Raw genomic sequence first — 22,101 nt, forward strand, 5'->3', positions numbered from 1 at the left:
CTGACACCTTTACCAATTTAACTTTTTTTTTCAAATACACTCATGTAAACTGCTGTTTTTTAATGTTTTGACATATGTTAGCCCATTTTTATGTTTCCCTTATAAACAAGATGTTTCCCTTTATAGAGGATTGCGTATGTCTGTTTCTGTGCATCTTTTGTCTCAATTCATCATCACCTCCTCCTTGGTTCTTCTCTTCCCTTGACTCCTTTTTTTTTTTTTTTTTTGCACTGCTAAATATGGTTGTCTTTATTTTCTTTTTCCTTGCCCAGCCCTATCTAAACATAAAATAAAACTACAGGACTGAAATTAACAATCCATTAAAATCAGCAATAAGTTATGAAAATCATAAAGCTTTTTTTTTTTTGGTAAGTAATTAAGGGTAGTTAAATTATTTAAAGTATACAAAGTCCAAACAGCTGGGGGTAAGGTCTCCAGGAAGGCTTCCCAGGGTAAGAGAGAGAGGACCAAAGGAAAACCTTGGAGTTTGAAAGACAAAGGGAACACATGACATCAAAGTGCAGGCTAGAAACTTCTTCCCTTGACTCCTATGTCATGATTTCATCCAGATGTCCCTCTGCCTCCCTACGTACATGTATTATTACATGAATGGTATGAATCTACATCATGTACAACTATAGAAATGAAAAGTTGTACCCCATTTGTGTACAATGAATCAAAAAATTTTTGAAAAAAGAAATAAATGCATTGGGATATTTCACAGCAACTCACACCAAATATTCCTCAACTGACCTCATCATCTCATCTATTTCCATTCTCGATTCCCAGTTTTTTCTCTTGGCTCAGAATCCCTAGGATTCATTCCCTTTCCTATTTCCACTGCCTCTGCCTTGGTTGAAACTCATGGTTCCCACTTACAGACCTAGAAGAGCCTCCTGGACTTCTCACCTAGGACACCCATTCCTGGTATCTGCTCCAAACTTCCATTCCCAATCTTCTGCCAACGTACCCTCTCTAGAATAGAAATATGATCCTATCACTTTTCAGTTCTTTGCCCTTTGGTGAATTCTCATTGACTCTAGGATGGTGTGTGTGAGTTTGTGTGTAAGAGAAAGGAAGGTGGGGAGAGAAAAGAAGGCAGAGAGGAGAAAGAGAATGTGATAGGCTTTGGTGTCACCCTCTCTTGTTTCAAATCCACACAACCATGTGACATCAGTCTGAACACTTAAGACTCTCTCTCTCTAACCTGAGTTTTCACATCTATTCAATGGGGATAATAACTATATCTAACTCAGGGGAGTTGTGAAGACAAACAGAGAGTAAGTGTGCAAAGCATTTAGCCCAGTGCCTGGCACATAAACAAGTGTTCGTTCAATGTTAGTTACTGTTGTTATCACTTGACAAAGTCCACACTTCTCAGCATTGCATGCAAACCCTCCGCTCAAGCAGCTGGTACTTCCTACCCTCAATTGCACCTTTGTCCAAGCTTCCAATACCCTGAGACTCTGCCATGTCAACTGCCAGGTTCTGTCTCCTGCTGTGAAAATATCACTCACTTCTCTGTCTGAAATACCCTGCCTTGGGCCCTCCTTCTCCTGGCCAACTCCTACTCACCTCCAAGGTATTTCTTTCTCTGGACCCCTTTCCTTACTTACACCCACTTCTGGATTTTGGGCCTGTGCTATATAGACTTGACAATCATTTCAGTTAAAAAAAAAAAAAAAAAAAAAAAAAACTGGGTGCACTCTATGCATCAAATGGAAATAAAATGATGTCTGTAATTCAGATCTGGTCCTAAAAGAGCACACAGGTTAAAGTGGGATAGCAACTATGGTGCCAGGTGTATGTCCAAGCTTCGTGGGACTATGCAAAACAGGCCACTTATTCTTTAAAGTTCCAAGATTTGTTCCAGCTATCTGGAACAAATGAGATTTCCAGAATCTTCTGAGTGTACTTGACATGCATTAATTTATTGTCCAAACTGAGACACTTCTAAGAATCAAAGGTACTCTTGATAACAACCCTGTGCAATAGGCATTAACCAGGATTGTCCAGCATATGTTACCCTATGGCTCCATTGTAATGAATTGTCTGCTGCCTAGGTTATAAAGTGTCCACCTCTTGCACAGAACACAGTTCTTGACACAGGTTGGTGTGGGTTTGTTGAATGCCTGGGATTCATGGGTCTTAGAGAACAGAAGTAGTAGAATTGAGTACAGCCATAAAACACAGAGGGCTGGGTGTCTACAGAACAAGCAGAAGTGCCTACCCTATTGCATCAGGCCATTGGAAGCAAAGCAACAGCAAGCAAAATGAGGAGAGAGAAATGAGCTTCCTTTTAATAGCAGGAGAGTGAAATACTGGTAGTTTTGTTGATTCACGCATATAATGCTTGGCACACATCAGTTGGACAGTGAGGCAGGGGGCAGAGGAGAGTAAGACCCACAATATCTTCTGAGCACCTCATCTCTTGCAAGACTAAGGCCAACAGCAGAGGTTTAATTCACCAGAAGATATCAGGCTTTGTCGCAGGGCCAGATTTCCTTATCTTTGCAGCACAGGCCGATATACCTATGACCATGACATTCAGCAAAATGAATGGCTTCCTCTTTTTCGCTCTGAGGAACAGAGAACATTATGACCCCACGGGAAGAGAACCAGACCCTTAGAATATTGTTATCTGAACCACACAGTTGGAGCAAAAGCAAAGTAATAACACCTGAAGCACAGCTAAGGACTAACAGAATTTGAAGGAAATCAGTGAATGTACATAATTAGAGGGAGCTCTCTCTTCCATGTATACTTTATGTTTTTTTTTTTTTTTTTTTTTTTTTGTCCCCTAAGGGAATACTGACAAACGTCATATAACAAGGACAAGAGAAAGATTCTTTGAGCTCTTTTTTTGCATTATAAGAACCTAGCAGTGAACAGGATGACCTACAGGCAGTTTTGTCTTCTATTTATAGTGAAAACTGAATATTTAGAAGCCAGTGGTGACCTAGTGACTGCGATTTGCAATTCCGGAAGGGATGTATACACAGATAAATGACTCAAACCCAGGAAAGTCCATACCTACACTGCACAATAATCACAGGCTCTTAGAGCTAATATCACCCAGCTGAAAAGGAGAACCTGCCTCCAAGCAGGTCAAAGCATTTGGAAGGTCATTTTTACACTTTATATCCTCAACATCTTTGAGAACTAAAAAGAGGAAAAGATTATAATATTCAGGAGGATTTAAAAGGACATGAATATATGATACAAAAATTTCCTAAGAAAAAGACTGTAGGTAGTCAATTTTTTTTTTTTTTGGTCTTTTTATGACAGAGAAAATCTGCCTTTAAGATGCATACTACTCCAGAATCATGCGTCAATAGGTCTTTGGGAGCTCTGTAAATTCCAAGAATTACAGGAGCAAATAGAAAGACAAATATATTTCACTATTTCACTGCTGAATGTAAATTATTTTACTATTTCACTGATGGAAATACATAGAGAGCCAAGCTGGGAATCAGCTAGCCTACATTAGAACCTGTCCCCAAAACTCATAGCTGAGGTACCTAGTATTAGCACTCATGGGACCCAGTTCCCACATTGTATCACTGGTCTAAGCATAAGATGAAATTATACAGAGAAGGTCTGGCCACTCCTGGAGTATTATACAATTCTAAAATACTCTCTTTCTTTTTAGTCTTGTAACTAAAGAGTACTCAACAAGGAAACTTAGGAACACAATTCTTTTTTTCTAAAATTTGTTCTGGTCACTTCTACTCAGTACACCACAACCCATGACGCCGATATGCTACAAGAAAACCTGTTAATTAGTAGGTGTACCTCATGAGGTCCATTAAATGGGTTAATTAAATACTAGGTTATATTAAATTCTAGGCCCGAGTTAGAATAACAATCATTGATTTCTTTGACATACCTGATGAATGTCTACACTGGAGGACATACAACTATCTTTAAGAAGCAGAACGTGTAAGTAAGAAAATAGCTTTCAGCTAAGAGGAGGGGACAGTTCTAGTGAAAAATAAACTCTGGCCACTACTAAGTCTACAGTACAAAATCATTAAGAAGGCATGTTTAAACGGTGACTATAAACCAATGCCTCCAGTAATGGTTAATTTGAATTGTCAACTTGATTGGATTAAGAGATGCTGATGGTTAAGAAGCTTCTGGGTGTGTCAATGAGGGCGTGTCTAGGAATGATTGGAACGTGGACGTGGAATAGTGAACTGAAGTGGAGACCCTCCCTAAGTGTGGGCAGCACCGCCCAATAGGATGGTGGCTTGGATGGAATAAAAGTTGGACGAACAAGGAAGTGGGTACAGATGCAAGCCGGACTCTCCTTAAACGGGTTCTTGATTTCTGCTTTGATCCTATGAAGATATCAGACTCTGGCTTCTTCACTTTTCCAAAGCAGACTCTGCCAGTGATTCTCCAGGTAGTCTCCAAAAGCCTTGGTCTTGGACTCGGGTAGCACTGTTGATCCTTCTTGTTCTGGGGTTTCTGCCTCTTGGACTGCACAGTTACTGGATCTTCCAGCTCTCTAGTCTGCAGACGACCATTGTGGACTATCCAGTTTCTGGTCATGTAAGCCAATCTAATAAATTCCCTTTTTATAATCATACTTCCTGTTGATTTTATTCCTCTAGAAAACCCTAATACACCTCCTAATGTAAATCCCCAAAGTAAACAATAAATAGTAATGAGACTGACTTAGGTGGGGTTTTCTAGAAGCAGAGCTTGAGACACAAATGTGGGTGCATTTGATTTCTTGAAGGAATGTGCTTCAGCAATGTTCTTCAAGAGAGAAGTAGGGAAAGATGGGAAAGGGGAAGGAACCAAGAAGTATATACCAAGGCCTGATTAAGAAGAATCTGGAGTATAAATCATATACAGAGCTGACACTCCATGAAAAGAGGCTGACTTTTCCATACCCACATGGGCCAGGGCCGCCCCCGGGGACAGCGCAAGGAATGGGGTGTGAGGTCTTAGACTTCTCTGGGCAGGGAAGCTCCTCCACACAGGCAAAGATGCTTGAGCAGAGCAGAAGCAGTGGTGAGTGTTCCCAGCAGGGGAAGGGATCTGGATGGAGCATTGGCAGCCTCCAGGACTGAGATCATGTGGCCTGCTTTAATACAATTATAAAGACCACGGAAGAGCTACCTTGGAAATACTTTACTTACTTTCCAAAATTTCTAGTATTTACTCCCCAAACGTCCACCACATCTTGCAGCATGCTGTGAATTTGATGTTTCCTCAGTGCATTAAAGAGAAGGGTTCAGAGTGTCATGGAATAGAGTAGAATCGAGTTTCCTAAAAATGAGTTGGGGCTCTTAGAAAGACATAAGATACCTCATCCCAGAAAATATGTCCAGTCACACTGATCAAAAGCAGAACTGTACTGTAAGCAAATATGTCTCTGCTCTGATAAGTAGGTATCTTCATAGAATACATGATATCTATGATAAGTTTTGTAAAACAGTTTTACTGATACCATTTACATAACAAAAAGTTCACCGGTTTAAAGTGTATAATTTGGCAAATTCTTTTGTATTTTCAGAGTTGTATGCGCATCTTTATAATCTAATTTTAGGACATGTTCACCATTCCCATAAGAAAACTTGTACCTGGCTGCAAGTTCTGATACCATATAGCTATATAACTATAAGTAATTTTGTCTCTCTGAGCCTCAGTTTCCTCATCCTGTAAGTGGGAACAGCAATATACATTTTTTTTAATTTTTTTATTTGTTCATTTTAGTTATACATGAGAGTGGAATGTATTTTGACATCATATATACATGAAGTATAACTTCTCATTTTTGTGGTTGTACATTATGTGGAGTTAAACAGGTGATGTATTCATATATGAACATAGGAAAGTTATATTCTTATTCTGATAAGCTTTAAATTATTCTGAATTAAATACTTTAACTATTTCTGCAATGCCAAAACATAGAAAACAAGTAGGGCATTCCCATGGAAAAACTAAATAAAAGGAATTGCAATAAGTTGCCAGAGCTTAGGACAAAACCCGCCTGGCTTTAGCCCACCGTTGAAGTGTTGTTCTGGGAATGAGGTGGGATCCCAGGTCATTGGGAAGGAAGGAAACAATCAAAGCAAAGCTACTGGTGAGCATTAAGTATGGACTCTCTATGTCTTATCTGATAAATCTGCTAATGGTTACTTCTTTAAAATAAGTAAAAGTCACGCATGAAAAGAACTTCCATAAATAAATGTGTGTGTGTGTGTGTGTGTGTGTGTGTGTATAAAGTTATAGATTCTCAAAATTCAGCTGTTGATGTTCTGTAGAAAAAATTAATTATGTCACACAGATTAGTTCTCTGGCATAGGGTAAATTTTACCTATCCTCATATTCCCACGATTTGTTCACGGTAATAAAAATTGGCAATGTTCACTGAGAGGTCACTGGGAACCAAGCACAAGTTTGGGTGCTTTGCATGAGTAACACTCACCTAACAACATAGATGCTGTCTATTATTATCAGCTCCAGTTGACAGATGAGATAACTAAGTCACACAGAATAAGTGGTTTTTCCAAGATGTGCTACAGAGAAAAGACTAGGACCCATTCAGTCGGTTCATAAGTGTAGGCTCTTAACTATTACTCTGTGCTCAATCCTTTTCATTCATTTCTAACAACATGCAAACTTTCTCCCAGTGTTGTCTAAGTTGTCATTTTCTGTGAGCAAAGACCCTGAAGCATATATCTATGTATGAGTCAGTCAAGATCCATTGCTACTTTCTGATAACCACACCCTGATTTCTCCCAGGAAACAACTTCTACCTCCTTTCTCATTCTATTTGGTTTCAATGTATTTTAGTCAGTTTTTTTGCTGCTGTAACTAAAAGATCTGATGAGAACAATTTTAGAGGAGGAAAAGTTTATTTGGGGGCTCACAGTTTCAGAGATCTCAGAAGGCTCCATTCCTCCTGGATTGAAGTGAGTCAGAACATCATCATCAGAAGAGTGTGGTGGAGGAAAGCAGCTCATATAATGATCAGACAGCTGAGAGAGACTTCACTCTCCAGATACAAAACATGTACCCCAAAGACAAGACCCCAATGCCCACCTCCTCCACAGACAGTCCACCAGTCTTCAGTTACCACTCAGTTAATTCCATGAAAGGATTAATTCACTGAGTGGGTTAAGACTCTCATAACCTAATCATTTCTCTTCTAAACCTTCTTGCATTGTCTCACACGAAGTTTTGGGGGACACCTCACATCCAGATCAAAACACAATGAAGCTGACCCTACCCTCTATTCTAGAAATGCAGAGGTCAGTCTATGCATAAACTAATCAATATGCACACAGTGTATTCACGATCCCTCTCAGGCTCTGCAAAGTCTCATCCAAAATGATGAGTATAAACAGACCATTCACAAAGCAGAGTACATTGTTCTTATCCTCTTTCATTTCCTAATTCCATTATTCTCTCCCCTCAGTTCACACACCCTGGTACTTGCTCTAAAGTACCCAGGTCCAAGTAAACTTTTCTGTCACCATCTTCACGATCAGATGTCTAAAAAAAAAAAAAAAAAGAATGACATAAATTCCAATGTGCTCCTCTCCCTCCCACCTGGGAACCACAGGTAAACATACAAAGCATAAAAATCCTAGCAATCAAAGAGAGTCCCTACTATTTGAACCAATTTTTTATTGTTTCTTTACTGCTCTAATTGTATGTGTTTTTGTTACCAGTGGATTTAAAACTTTATAGTATTTCTTTTATTATATCAGAACAAAGAACTTATTTCTTCTGCATTTTATGACACTGGACTATTTCAGGTAATATCTTTTACTCTGGCTCTGGGCCTGTGTACATTTCATTCCTGGGTCCCTTTTATGAGGAAGAGTTTAATAGGTTTGATATGGAATGAAAAATTAGTTTTTCCAAGATGTTAGTTGTAACAGAACAGATCATCAGACAGTGTGAGCTATACCATAAAGCAGATCCTTTCTGGTTTGGAAGATAATTAAATGGATCAGATGCGATAAATATATCTGGTTTTCTGATTATAAATCTTTAATCTGCTTATGGGTACATGATTAATTCACCTCAGAGTTATGACCAAGGTTGAATATTTATTCTGAAAATAGCATGGAATATAAACTTGTATGATATTCTCCGGGCCCTTTAAAAAGAAATTGCAGAAGGTACAATTAAGGGTATATTTCCATATTGACATTAAATTTGGGTACTGTTACAAATAATTTCCAAGCATGTTTTGAAGGGAAAGCGTTACCTCTTTATGGAGTTTCTGCCATCACCCCTAATTTTTTCTGGCACCAGGCCAAGACCACAATCAGACCTTCTAAAACACTGTCATCTAATTCCTAGTGTTTGCCTCTTCCTCTAGAGATGCTGCACCGTATGTGACTTTCCAAACATTCAAACTATCTTCCTATTGGTTGAATACATACTCAGTGGATGCACCTTGATAGGAACAGGGGTATGCACCTTCCTATGTCTCAGTCTTCTCCAGCAGGAAATGACATGAGAGAGAGGCTAATTAGTAATGGTTATGCTGATTCACTTTTCCTTTCTTCTCTCTGGATATCATCAGTGAGGAAAATGTCAGAGGCTTCAGACATGCATTTATAGTCACGCTTTCCAGCCCACCTGGGAGGACAGTAGGTTTTACAGTCCTGATTTCAGTGTCTCTTTTGAGTCGTGGGGGGGGGGGGGGGGGTGTGCAAGCATGTATGATATTGTCTGTGTAAAACTTGGGAAGTGTCACTCTAAATCATCCCTCAAAGCAAATGACACAACTGTTTCTCAGTGGCCAGTTAAGATCAACTGGTAAAGTTCGATATTTTCTAAACGAAAAAACACAGTTATTCTGTGATTCATTTTTGCCACAACAGTGCTGATTTTTGTCAATAATGGTCAAAGGAAGTTAATAAGTAGAGTATTTATAACATGTATCCTCAGTTTATTTTCCTCATTTTATTTTTAGGCTAAGAATATGAACAAAGAGAGCATACTAAACTTCTGATTTTGATGAATTATGACTGGTCCTCCCCTCAATCAGTACAAATTAGTGAAATTTTACAATAATGTTTTCTGCTCATCTCAATTATTTTAAGCATTATTCATTTTGTGTGATTTCTAAATTAGCACACTTGAACCTCAATGTAACTACTTTCTTCTAAAAATGCAAGACTGGTTACAAAGTAGTAAAACCTCAAAGATAGAAAAATGCATAAATATTCATCCAAAAAATCCTCCTTCAAAAAAAAAAAAAATAATAACACATTGTTTACCCTCAGGAGAATTTTCCAGAAAGTAACTACAAGAAGCACATTCAGAACTCATTTTCCCAAGTTACATTCACAGCCTGCTCAAGTCTTTCATTTTATGGTTACATCTTACTCTTTGACCCAAAATTGTAATGTTAGCCTGAACTTCCTCATTTAATGGATAACTTAACTAACCCCACCCCACCCCTCCTCTCCACAGCAATCACTATGTCCTGCAAATATTACCTCTTACATATTTCTCCCATCCATCTTTTGTTCCATAACACCCACAGGAGGGTTCCATCATCTCTCCTGAACAGCTTTTGTCTTCTAACTGGGCCTCTCTGTTCTGGTGCTGTTACCCTTAAATTCTCCTTCTATATTGCCTTCTAAGTATCCAATCAGAAACAGAAGTCTGAATATATTATTCCCGGATTGAAGGTCTTCATTAGCACCCAGGGACAGATTACTACCTGAGTTTCAGAAACCTTGGTTTGACCTCCCAAGAACATCTATAATTCCCTCAAATCTTTACACAGAATCATGCAGATGTGCACGTGTGCAGGGAAAGACTCTCCAGCTTCCATGGGTCCTCGTGATCCAGGAAAAAAAAATAACAATGTTCCATGTAAATGAAATCCATGCTCCTTAATAGGTGACAAAGAACTAGACATTCTGTGCACCTTCTCTCAGCCTGGTGGCTTCAGTGTGGTCTGAATTTGTATGTGATAACCCAGAGTTCCAGGATCAAATGTTCCAACACACAAGATGAAAGCCATTGTGTGAGGTCCGTCATAAACCACCTTGGAAGTCACAGGGTATCAGTTTCATCATATTCTCTGGGTCAGAGCAGCCAGAACCCCACACAGATTCCAAGGGAGGGACTCAGAACACACCTCTCAACAAGAAGAGGGTTTAAGGACTTGTGTACATGTTTCACAGCTACCACAGAATGTGAAAGAGACAGAGAGAGAAAAAGAGAAGGAGTACAAGAGTGTGCCCTTTTGTTTTCTGCCAGTTCGATGAAACCTCCTTGTAGAAAGTCTTGACCCAGAAGGGCCAGCAAGATGATGATCTTATCCAAATGTTTTTTATAAATTATAGACTTTTTGTTTAATAATTCTTTTCCCCAGATGCTGTTTTCTTTTGTTCTGCTTTATTTTTAAAGGATTAATTTCATTAAGCAGGAGGTAAATACACTGCATGAATTTATTAAAAAGTAAAGGGTTAACAAAAGGTATTAAATATCCATGCCACATTTAGTAAATGTCAGCTTGATATAAAACACCAGGAAATGAGGCAAGAATTGCTTTTGAGTTGTAATCAGTGCTGAAGAAATTTTTCTCTTCGGCATATTTTGCATTCCTTACTAAGATGAAGGGGTAATGTTTTCATAGGAAGAAACTGTCAAATGTTTATTAAATAAATGAAGCATAAAACAAGCTTTCCTGCCATTTCACCCATGCTTGGATTTTAATAACTAGCATTTATCCCATGAATGTAAAGTTATATTTGTATCCAAGAAGAAAGGCTCTCCACTCTGCACTGAGGATTTTTAGCTCTTGAGCAGCCTCCAGTTACTGATGAAATAAGTGATTTCCTCTGTCATTTTGCATCATTACTGTATTCCTTTTGATGTCAGTGTTGACAGGAGGGATAAGAGCCTGGACTAAAGAGGAGGAGAGCAGTAGAGCGAGGACCTTTCAGGGGTGGGTGGAGTATGTAAGTAATGGAACCTAATAGACCATAATAGAGACAAGACATGGATGCTAAATCCAAGTGGTACCCACTCATGGGCACTGTGTAAGACCCAGGGATCCCTCCATGGCAGAATAGAGACTTTGGGAAGGAATGAACAACATGTTGAAAGACAAATGAGGTGAGAAAAAAGAGAGCTTTGGAGCCCCCATCTCCATAATGTTGTGAAACCTGACCTGTTACATAAGAGAAGCAAGATTTTGCTAATTGGGGTTCAGAGATTGACTGAACCTGTGGGCTGGTGACAATCTCTTTAAGTTGAAGAAGTAGGTAAAGGAGTCAGAAACTGGGAGAGAAGCAAAAGACCATAAGAAAATTTTCTGTATGATAGATTGGCACCTTCCCCTTATCCAGATCAAGGGACTGGGTGGGAGCCCCTGAAAACAGTAAGGTTAGTTTTGAAAACAGAGATTGTGTAAAACTCTGAGCATGAGCAATGGAACCCTAGAGCTCAAGCACAGGATAGGATTCATGGTGCTAGGCCTGTGTCCCCAGGCAGCCTTCCCCAGCAAGCTTCACTCAGGCGACTGCCAGCAGAGCGTGATCATGGCTAGCAAAGCAGCTTTCACAGGGAGGGGGCTGAAAACAGTCACAATAGAAAGGTGACTTCCTGAACTTGAATTGTGTGTTATTAATCAGCTTTTCATCACTGTGACAAAAAAATATCTGCCAAGAACAACTTAGAGGAGGAAAGGTTTATTTTGACTCAGTCTGTGGTTCCATTGCTTTAGCATGAGGTGAGGCAACTTACGATGGAAGGTCATGGTAGAAGAAAGCTGCTCTGCTCGTGACAGCCAGAAAGCACATACAGAGAGAAAGGGAGGAGCCAAGGAAAAGATTTAGTCTCCCAGGGCATATACCCAAGTGACATACTTCCTCCATCTGTGCCCTACCAGCCTATAGCTATTATATAGCACCTATAATCATCCATTCAGCTGTTCATGGATTAATCCACTGATGAATTAAAGCCCACATGATTCACTTCTCCAATATCCCACCTCTGAACACTGCTGCATTAAGGAATCAAGACTTCAACACGTGAGTTAAGGGGGTACGTTCCAGATCCAAATCATAACAAATTGAAAGCATGCCTAACCTTGTTCCTGATTACACAGTCACCATCCCAGGGCACTCCCAGAAAACCAGAAAAATTTAGTAGACAGGAGACTGAAACCCTGTTGTCAGACTGATAGACCAAGAACTACTGTAATCTGATTATTAGTGTTAACATGACATCATTTGTCCCCTCAAGCAGGGAGAGTTTGCACTGTTTAGACCACATACAGGAACAATTACCCTGGTCATTGTCCTGATATATTTATAATTTGAGATCATGGTTAAAATCTGTGGCCATGTAGAAATTAGAAATGAATCAGAATTGTAGGGTAATTAGACTGAGGTATCATTTTGGAATATATAAAGAAATTCAAAACTGTGCTTTGAGTAAAGGCTTCCATCACTTATCCTGCCCAGATACAAAAAAAAAAAAAAAAAAAAAACAGGAAGTGACCTAAGAAAATAAGACATCATATTCACATTTTGTATGTCCCCAGATACCTTTAAAGAGATCTTATCAGCATAGACCAAATGTGTTCTGCCATTTTTAGGAGTAAAGTCTCAGTGGCCCCCATATATTGCTCAGCATGCACCTATTAAAAGTGGGATTACCAGGAAATATCAGCTGTATCCACTGATCCATCCATCCATTCACTGTATTAGTGAGGTAAGGGATTGTGAGACCTACCACTCCAGTCCCCATTCCTGGTAAGTCCTCCATGTGCACATATCTAAACACACACACACACACATACCAGTTTAGACTATGAAAGAATAGCTGAGGGATACAGCATCTCAGTTATGTAATAGAAGACTAAGACTAAAGAAATATTTAGTACATATTTTCTATTCTCTTGCTGTACCAATGATGGAGCCCATTGACATTCAGAGTTTTTTATTTAATCTGATGTTAAGATTAGAACCAGTCACTTAATATATGGAGGCGGCAGCATTCTAAGCAACTGAAGAACCCACAAGTTAATTGAAACATCAAACCAAGTCCATCTCACTTTATTTAGAGCTATAGTTTGGTTTAATGCACTGTATAATTTGTTCTGACACAAGATTTCTTCTTCTATTAACTCTTTATATCATTTCATAGGGACATCTATTATTCCAAATAAGAAGTAACAAAAAGCATATTCAATTTTACAAAACACATATAACAAAATATTATATGTGTTCAGGTGAACAATAAAAGCAAAATTATAAATCATGGTGCAAAATTATAAATCATGCTACAAAATAGTAAAAATGTGCACCCTCATTTATAATTTTGTTTTCTTCCTCATTTTATCCAAAAAGCTAGAGTCATAATTCTGCCACCTGTTTTTGGATAACTAATTGGTCCTATTCCTTTTCTACTAACTCTTTTCTAAATTAAAATTTGCATTTGTGAATCTAGAAAAACAGAAAGCTTCTTTGTCATTACTTTTAAGGAAAGGCTTTCACTTGCATTTTGAGGAGCTTTGAAATCCAGTTATGAGTGGAGAAAACTTTTTTACATAACCCTAAAAAATCAAATCTGATGGACCTTAGAAATTAAGAAACTAGCCAAAATCCTGTGTCTATCAAGGATTGTTTTCATTTACCAGTAGCATAATGGAGTTGCTCCATTGAGAGCTCAAAACTCAAGAGTTCAGTTATCTGTAGAACACATGGGTACATAACAACCATCTCAGAAATCAGTGGTTTAATTTTGTTGGTTCATGTATTAGTCAGTGTTCTCTAGAGGAGTAGAATCAACAGGAACTATGATTATAAAAGGGGATTTATTAGATTGGCTTACACAACCAGAAGCTGGATAGTCCACAAAGGCCTTCTGCAGTCGCAGAGCTAGAAGAACCAGCAGCTGCGCAGACCAAGAGGTGGAAGCCCTGAACCAGAAGAGTCAACAGTGCTACCCTAGTCCCAGACCAATGCTTCTGGAAATTTCCTGAAGAAACACTGGCAGAGTTCACTTTGGAAGAGTGAAGAAGTGAGAGTCCGATATCCTCAGACAATTGAAGTAGGATCAAGAACCGGTTCAAGAAGAGCGGAGCTTCCATCTGCATCTGCTTCCTTATTCTTCCAACTTCCATTCCATCCTATTGGGCGGTGCTGCCTATGCTTAGGGAGGGGCTCCACTTCAGTTCACTACCCCACACTCCAATCATTCCTAGACACACCTTCATTGACACACCCAGAAGCCTCTTAATCATTGGCATCTCTTAATCCAATCAAGCCCACAATTCAAATTAACCATTACAGTTCACAATTCTGATGGTCATAAATTAGACAAAGCTAAACTAATTGTTTTTTCTGCTGATCTTTCTTAAGTAAGGGAACAACTCATCTTGGTTTGCCTAGGAATTCCCCAGTTTCAACACAGAAAGTCTAGCCTCCTGGGAGACTCTTCAGGCTCAAGTAAATGAAAACAGTAGGTCACCATCAGCCTGGAGTCGTTAATGCGCCAATAGCCATCTGTGGCTCAACTGGACCTGGATGATCTGAGATCTTCTCACTTACAAAATCTGTAGTTGGTGCTGTCAGCTGGGTCATGCTTCTCCAACGGTCTAGCCCAAGCTTTTTCACTGGACTATAAGCTTCCAAAACATCAAGAGAGCATGCAAGTTCCAATGCAGAAGGCCTCTGTTCACACAAAATTTGTTGGTGTCGGATAAGCCAAGTTACCTGGCCAAGCAAGTCAATGTGGGAATGTAAGAAGCCAAGATTCACTGGACTATTATTATTACCATCTGACATAAGGTCCCATTCTATTTAATATTTAAATCTGAGATCTCCAACTTGTTAATAGTATCACTTTTAGAGTCCAATCTCTTCTTGATGAGTCAAAGAACACCTCACTCCTAGAGTACAGTCCAAGTAACTATTGCACATCAGAAAGAAAAGCATAAAATCTCTTGCTGGCTGTTTTTGCTATTGTCTCTTTCCTGTTAAAAAGAAGTGGGGGTGGGGGAAGTTCAACCATCTTTCACCACCTGGAGGAAGAATTAAGATGTGCAATAATGCTAAAGCATCAAGAATCACCTCAGTAAGACATTCCTCAGAGCACACTGAGCAGAGGGATCCTGTTTACTGGGCACTGCTGGCTCTAGCCACCTTGGCTCTCAGTGTTAAACCTCTTCACTTATATGATTCTCTCAGCTCCATGTTATCCAAACCACTTCTCCCATTACACATCATAGTCCCAAGGTGGATAAATTAGAAGAAAATATAGATTTCTATGATTGCAATCAAATTTCCTGGCCTTCAAAGAGGACCTCTTTCTCAGAGCCTGGTACTTACTTCACCCTTTTCCCCTAGAGTGACCATCTCCTTGCAGATAGAAGGAGATAATAGAAGACTACCATTCCTCTCTCATCCCTGTGCTACTTCTTTACACTAAAAAGTTATGAAATTACACAAAAATGGTAATTTTTAAAACATAAATAAAATGAATTTATCAGTAGTTAATAATCAGTAGTAAATAATCTAGCCATTATTTTCAAAATTCTAATATAATTCACAATTTAATAATTAAGACAATGAAAGTATTTTTTTAAAACTATACTTCCATCTGAAATGCTATTTGTTCAACAATTGAATTCTTGTTGAAAATAATTATATCTTAACTATAAGAATTCTGAGTCATGGGCCAACTAAAAATTTCTGGTTGCATAATTAAAAATTACATGGTTCATCCTTATGTTGATTGACTTGGCTTGACCAAGTCCTGACGGAAATTTTACTGTTTGATTTCTGATCAAATTCACATCACAATCTGCATGCCCAGAATCCCCACTGTAGCCACTGAAATGAATGAAAATTGAGAGCCAAATTATTTTCTGAGGAGCCAAATTGAAGGTTTCCTTTAAATTAATGAACTTAAGTTTTAATTGTCAGCAAATGTTTTAAGTTTTCATATATACTTATTGTTTCATACTATGAATTTTTTATTATTCTTACCCCAAAGATTACCCAAGATGTATTAAAATTTGAAATAATACTCTGCCAGAAAATGTGAGAAAGAAGGCAAGAATTTCCTGGTCCCCCCAAAAAAAATTTTTTTTAATTAAAACTCCACCTTTTGTTATATTTGGGTAAAGGGTCAATATGTGAAATTAAAAATATTAAGTTCAGCAACTCCTTAGAATGCCACAGAAGTTATATGATGAAGCTACATCAATGAAGTAAATATCCTCATTTAGAAGAGACAACTAGTACATACTATGAAAAGTGTATTTGTAAATGAAAAAGTAGAGTTTTCCATTGTATTGTGGTTTAGATAAGAGGTGTCTCCCAAAAGCTAATGTGTGAGATGATGCAAGCAAGTTTAGAGGTGAGAGGATTGGGTTATGAGAGCATTAACCTAATCAGTGCATTAATCCACTTTAATGGATTAACTGGATGATCATTATAGGCAGGAGGAGGTGGAACACTGGGGACATGGTTTTGGGGTATTTATATTGTCCCTGGTGAGTGGAGCTCTCTGTCTGCTTCCTGATTGCCACGTCCAGACATGATTTCCTCCTCCACACCTTCTGCCATGGTGTTCTGCCTCACCTCGGGCCCAAAGCAACAGACTTTGCCATCTATGACCAAGGTTCTTGTCAGGTCTTTTGGTCACAATGGCAAAAAAAAAAAAAGAAAAAGAAAAGAAAGAAAAAGTTTACAATAACACACTAGTAACAAAGAATGGTTACAACTTTCATAATATAGCCTCAGTCATTTAAAGTTGAGCAAACTTTAGAACATAAAAATTGCTTTAGAAAAGTAAACTAGTCAATCATAGTAAAAAAGAAAGCATATTTATTATGTGTTTCAACATCCTTAACATAAAACAGAAAATTGATGTCCATTAAGTATTCAGAAAACTCTCATACTTCTATGGTCTGAAGAATGAAGAATCCTCAATAGGAACACGTTGTTTCAATGTCATAATAGTTTTAAATGGCATCCTAAGGATAACGGGTGATTTTTAATTACAAAACTCAAAGCCTGGTTTATGATATTATAAGTAATTCCTAGAAAGTACATCAATATGTTAAAAGTTACATTTTTAAAAGTTCATATAAAGTGAAAAGCAAGAGTATAGAAGAGCATGCTGAAAATAATAAACTACTCTTCTTCATTTCCTTTGAGAAGAAAATGATATGACAGATAAAGTCCTTTTATACTTAATGTAGCAGGAATGTATTAACCTTGCTTCTTCTGACTTCAGTACATTCATTGCCCAATAGTTAACTACTCAACATGTGGTCAAGTATGAATTTCAATACACAAACTCAGATGCACAAGATATATCACAATGTTATATTTTTCTCCAAAGTCACTAAAATTCAACATAATACAGAAATGAACTCATAATATAATTTCATATATACACAATATTTTGCACAATATAATTTTGTTACATAAAACTTTTCAAATTTACTCCACTTTATTCTGGATATAAATTAAAGATAACTCACAAAACATAAAAGTGGACAATGAAAACAGGCCACTGTCTTAATTATTTTTTTAAATTTTTAAAAGATAATTACCTAAAAATACTCACAAGATAATGTGGGGTTATAATGTTGTAAAAGTGAAATGTACAATAGCAAAGCAGAAAGATTGGAGGAAGAGAAATGAAAGCATACTATCCAAACTTCTTCAACTAATCAGAGAAGAAGACAGAAATAACAATTGGAACACACAGAACATAAAGTGGAAGATGATCAAATTAAATCTAACTACATGAATATTCAAAGAAAAGGATCTAAATAACCCCAGTAAAAGCAAGATGTGTGTATATGTAGGCTATAAGAAAGTCACTTTAAGTATAAAGACACAAATAATTTAAAAGTAAAAATAATGTCAAAGCTATAAATACTAGTGTTTATATAATACAAATCTAAAGAAAGTTGGAGTGACTATGTTGATATCAACATAAAATAGATGATAGAACAAAGACTATGACTGGAAGGATATAAGTGTTATGGTTTGGATGTGAGGTGTCCCCCAAAAGCTCATGTGTGAGACAATGCAAGAAGGTTCAGAGGAGAAATGTTTGGGTTAGAAGAGTCTTAACCCAATCAGTGAATTAATCCCTGATGGGATTAACTGAGTGGTGACTGGAGGCAGTTTGGGTGTGGCTGGAGTAGGTGGGCATTGGGGGCATGGCTTGGGGGTATATATTTGTATCTAGAGAGTGGAGTCTCTCTCTGCTCTCTGATCACCATGTGAGCTGCTTCCCTCCACCACACTCTTCCGCCATGATGTTCTGCCTAACCTTGAGCCTGTAGGAATGGAACCTGCTGACTATGGACTAGGACCTCTGAAAACCATGAGTTCTCAAATAAACTCTTCCTCCCCTACGGTTGTGCTGGCTGGGTCACTTAGTCACAGCAGAGAAAAAGGTGACTAAAACAAGAAGTCACTTCGCAGTTACAATGAAGTTAAGAACAGTTATTAACAGAGCTACAAAAGACATGAAACAAAAAACAGCAGGAAAAAATAAGTAAACTCAGAATAATAGAGATTTCAACACCTCTCTCAATAATTGATAGAAAAAAGGATAAAGAAAATCAATAAGATACATATGATTTAAATGATACTATCAAACAACTTGACCTAATAAATATTTATAGAACACACTGCCCAAAACCAACAGAATACACAACTTTTCAAATACACCTGGAACACTTACCAGAATAGACCATATTCTGAGCCATCAAAAAGTCCTAGTAAAGTGAAAAGGGTTCATACAAAGTACACATTTGGACCACAATGATATTAAACTAGAAATCAATAATAGAAAGATACAAAAATTCCCAAATATTTGGAAACCAAATTAGACACATCTAAATAACATGTAAGTCAAAAAAGAAAATTAAAAATTATTTTGAACATAATGAACATAGCAACACTACATATTAGTTGTGGGGTTCTGATAAGCAGTAGTTAGTGGAGATTTACAGTACTAAATACCTGTATCAGGAAAAAAGAAAAGACTCAATATCTACTATCTCAGTTTCTACCCTAAGTAACCACAAAATGAAGTCAAAATAAGCTGAAGAATTAAGATAATTGTATGCTTAAAAAGAAATTAATAACTATAAATGACAAACAAGAGAGAAAGTAATGAAGTGGAATAGTTCTTTAAGCAGATCAGTAAAATCAATGAACTTCAAAAGGTTGACCATACTAATTGTCAGTGAGACACGCAGCCACCAGAACGCAATCACTGCTGCAGGAAGATAAGGAGGAATAACCACGCTGGAAGACAGTTTGCAGTTTCTTAAAAGGTTAAACATGTGCCTATACCTATCATATGACCTGGTCATTCCACTCCTAGGTAATTTCCCCAGAAGCAAAAGCACATGTCCACACAAAGCTGAGTACATATCCCTCATCATAGCCATTTTATAAGAACTCTGAACTGGAAACAACCTACAATTTCGTCCATAGACTGATGAATAATTGAACTGTGACATATTCACCCAAATAGAATACCACTCAACAATTTTAAAAAAAATGAACTATTAACACATGCTGCAACATAGAAGAATCTCAATATTATCACACTAAATGAAAGAAGCCAGTGCCCCACCCACTAAGAAAATGCATCCTATTTGATTTCATTTACATAAAACTCTAGTAAAAGCAAACTGATCAGTAATGGAAGAAAGTAGATCAGTAACTTCCCCAGGCAAGAGGAATGAGGAGAAAATCAGGAGGGAGTGAATACAAAGAGGCACAAGAAAACTCTTGGAGATGGTGGGTGGGTTCATTTCTCAAAAGTGGTAAGGGCGATACGGAAGTAAACATAAGTCACAACTTAACAAATGTTATATATAATATATGAGCGATTCATTGTATGTCTGTTACACCTCAATTAAGCCATTATTAAAATTTTTGAGCAAATCTGTTTATAAAAATTCTTTATTACTCATCATTCACATCAATCAAGATAGGACACACTAATTTATTAAAGTAAACAAATTAATAAATTTAACAAATTAATTTAATGTAATTCATTGGGGGGCTTTATAGAAACATTTACACATGTAAAGAGGATCCATTTGAATTTATCTTGTTAGATGTCTAAATTAACCTGGGATAATACATGGACTTGTTTAATAAATTCATTATGAAAACAAAATTATTGTGTCTCCAACAAACTGTTCACAATAAAAAAAATCAATTTTGAATTTTCTCTTTCCCAATACCTACATCACTATGATACTTCTAGTTTTCAGATTGTTTCTGGGCAGTGTAAATTTTGATGCACTTTGGCGCCATGTTTGACACAATCGAATGAGAATATATTTGTATGACTTAGAGTGGTTCCGAGTGAATAAGACTGGAGAATTTCTGTTGACTTATACACCAGCCCTGCAGAAGCAAAGGTTACAATTACTGTAATATATTAATTGGGGAACTGCACCTAATAAATGTTATAGTCCTACTTTGTTCCAGCTACAGTTGTAATTCTACTCTGAAATGCAGTGTGTGGAAAATGGAAAAAGATTAGACTGCTGGGGAGAGGGATAAAGTAAGGTATATCTGATTCTAAATTTTTATCTCAAACAAAATTAAAAATTACATGTTCTGAATTCTGCTCACTTTCCTAGGGTAAAAAATAAGTCCCTCTTCCAGTCTTTTAATCTTTCAGTCTACATATAATTTATACCCACAAAAATATTTCTAAACTGAATTAGATCAAGTACTATCTTAACATGCAAAGTTGTTTAAATTCAGATCTGTGTTGCACAAGTGCCTCATAGAACATTACCAAGAGAAAGGCCTCAGTCTGCAAATTGGTGTGCCTAATATATTTATATACATCTTAAAATATGTATCAAAATTGTAGGCTTTGTGTGGCTATTTATAAATATCCCTTCTTCCAAATGTTTTTCAAAACTGTCACATTAACTATACTGAAATTGTTTGTTTTTTTATATTTTCTTGGCCTATATAATGGTGTTTTCACATCGTTCCATATCTATGTGTATAGAGTTCTCTCTCTTGACCGCATAGGGTCATGGTAGAGAGTACAAAGCTTTCAAAAACCAGGTCCGGCTTGGCTCACCATACACTAATTCCAACTTTGGGCAATATACCCAACCTCTCTGCCTGTTTTTCAAACCACACATAGGAATGGTCTTCATAGTGTTGTTATGAGGATTCATCAAGGTAATTAGGTAAAGACCTTAATCTACAACCCAGAACATAGCACTTAAGAGAAAAAAAAAAAGAGCAGGGCCTACCCAGTGATTATAATAATCTTACTAATAGGAATGTGATTATGCATTCCAGCATTGTAGAGGACCTGGAAATTATTTCGTAGTCAAAATGATATTTCTTAGAAAGGCAAGAAGGCCTAAAAAGAATTTTATAAAGTGAAGAGACCTTGCTTAAATTTCAACTTCCGTTTGTTAATTAAATAATTCTGGTTAGTAATTCTATTTTGACTGACCTTTTTACAGTCTATAAATTAGATATAACCTATACATAGTAGATGATCAGTGAATGCATCCTGAGAGATTAAGTCAACAACACTGTCAGCACCCTTCTCTGATAGCCTAAGACCTCTGTCAGAGGAAAAGCCATAACATTGAGTGCAAAATGTGATTCACATATTTCTCTTTAAGGATAAACAAATGGAGCAAATGTGGTTCTGCAGGGCCTTTGTTGCATTAGAACCTGAAATGCAAAGTTTGATACTCAAAAATATTCTTCCTCAACCCTGACTCCAGAAAAGTGTTCCCAGAAAAATCATATATCCACTTACAGAAAATGGTATGGTCAGTTGATCACTAAATCATATCTTGAAGTTTTCTCCCCCACCCCCACCAAACAAAATGTCATTACCTCTGATGTTCATAGCTCTTTAAAGATTCTTTTGTTTATTTTGCAGGTCTCCTGTTATGGCTGGAGGTCTCTTTGCTGTGGATCGAAAATGGTTTTGGGAACTGGGTGGCTATGATCCAGGTTTAGAAATCTGGGGTGGAGAACAGTATGAAATCTCTTTTAAGGTAAGCCGCCACTACCCTCTTCAAAAGTGTCTACTTCATTTTGACAA

General features: G+C 37.4%; 1 protein-coding gene across 1 annotated transcript in view; it reads left to right on the top strand.

Annotated features, from left to right (window-relative positions):
* Window positions 1-22,101, top strand: part of GALNTL6 (polypeptide N-acetylgalactosaminyltransferase like 6) — a 1,118,676-nt gene that overhangs the window by 972,741 nt on the left and 123,834 nt on the right. Inside the window, exon 8 of the mRNA XM_079142956.1 lies at window positions 21,937-22,054. Coding sequence (XP_078999082.1) covers window positions 21,937-22,054 — 118 coding nt within the window. The remainder of the gene's footprint in view (window positions 1-21,936; window positions 22,055-22,101) is intronic.

This window comes from Sciurus vulgaris, assembly GCF_902686455.1.
Source record: "Sciurus vulgaris genome assembly, chromosome: 5".
NCBI lineage: Eukaryota > Metazoa > Chordata > Mammalia > Rodentia > Sciuridae > Sciurus > Sciurus vulgaris.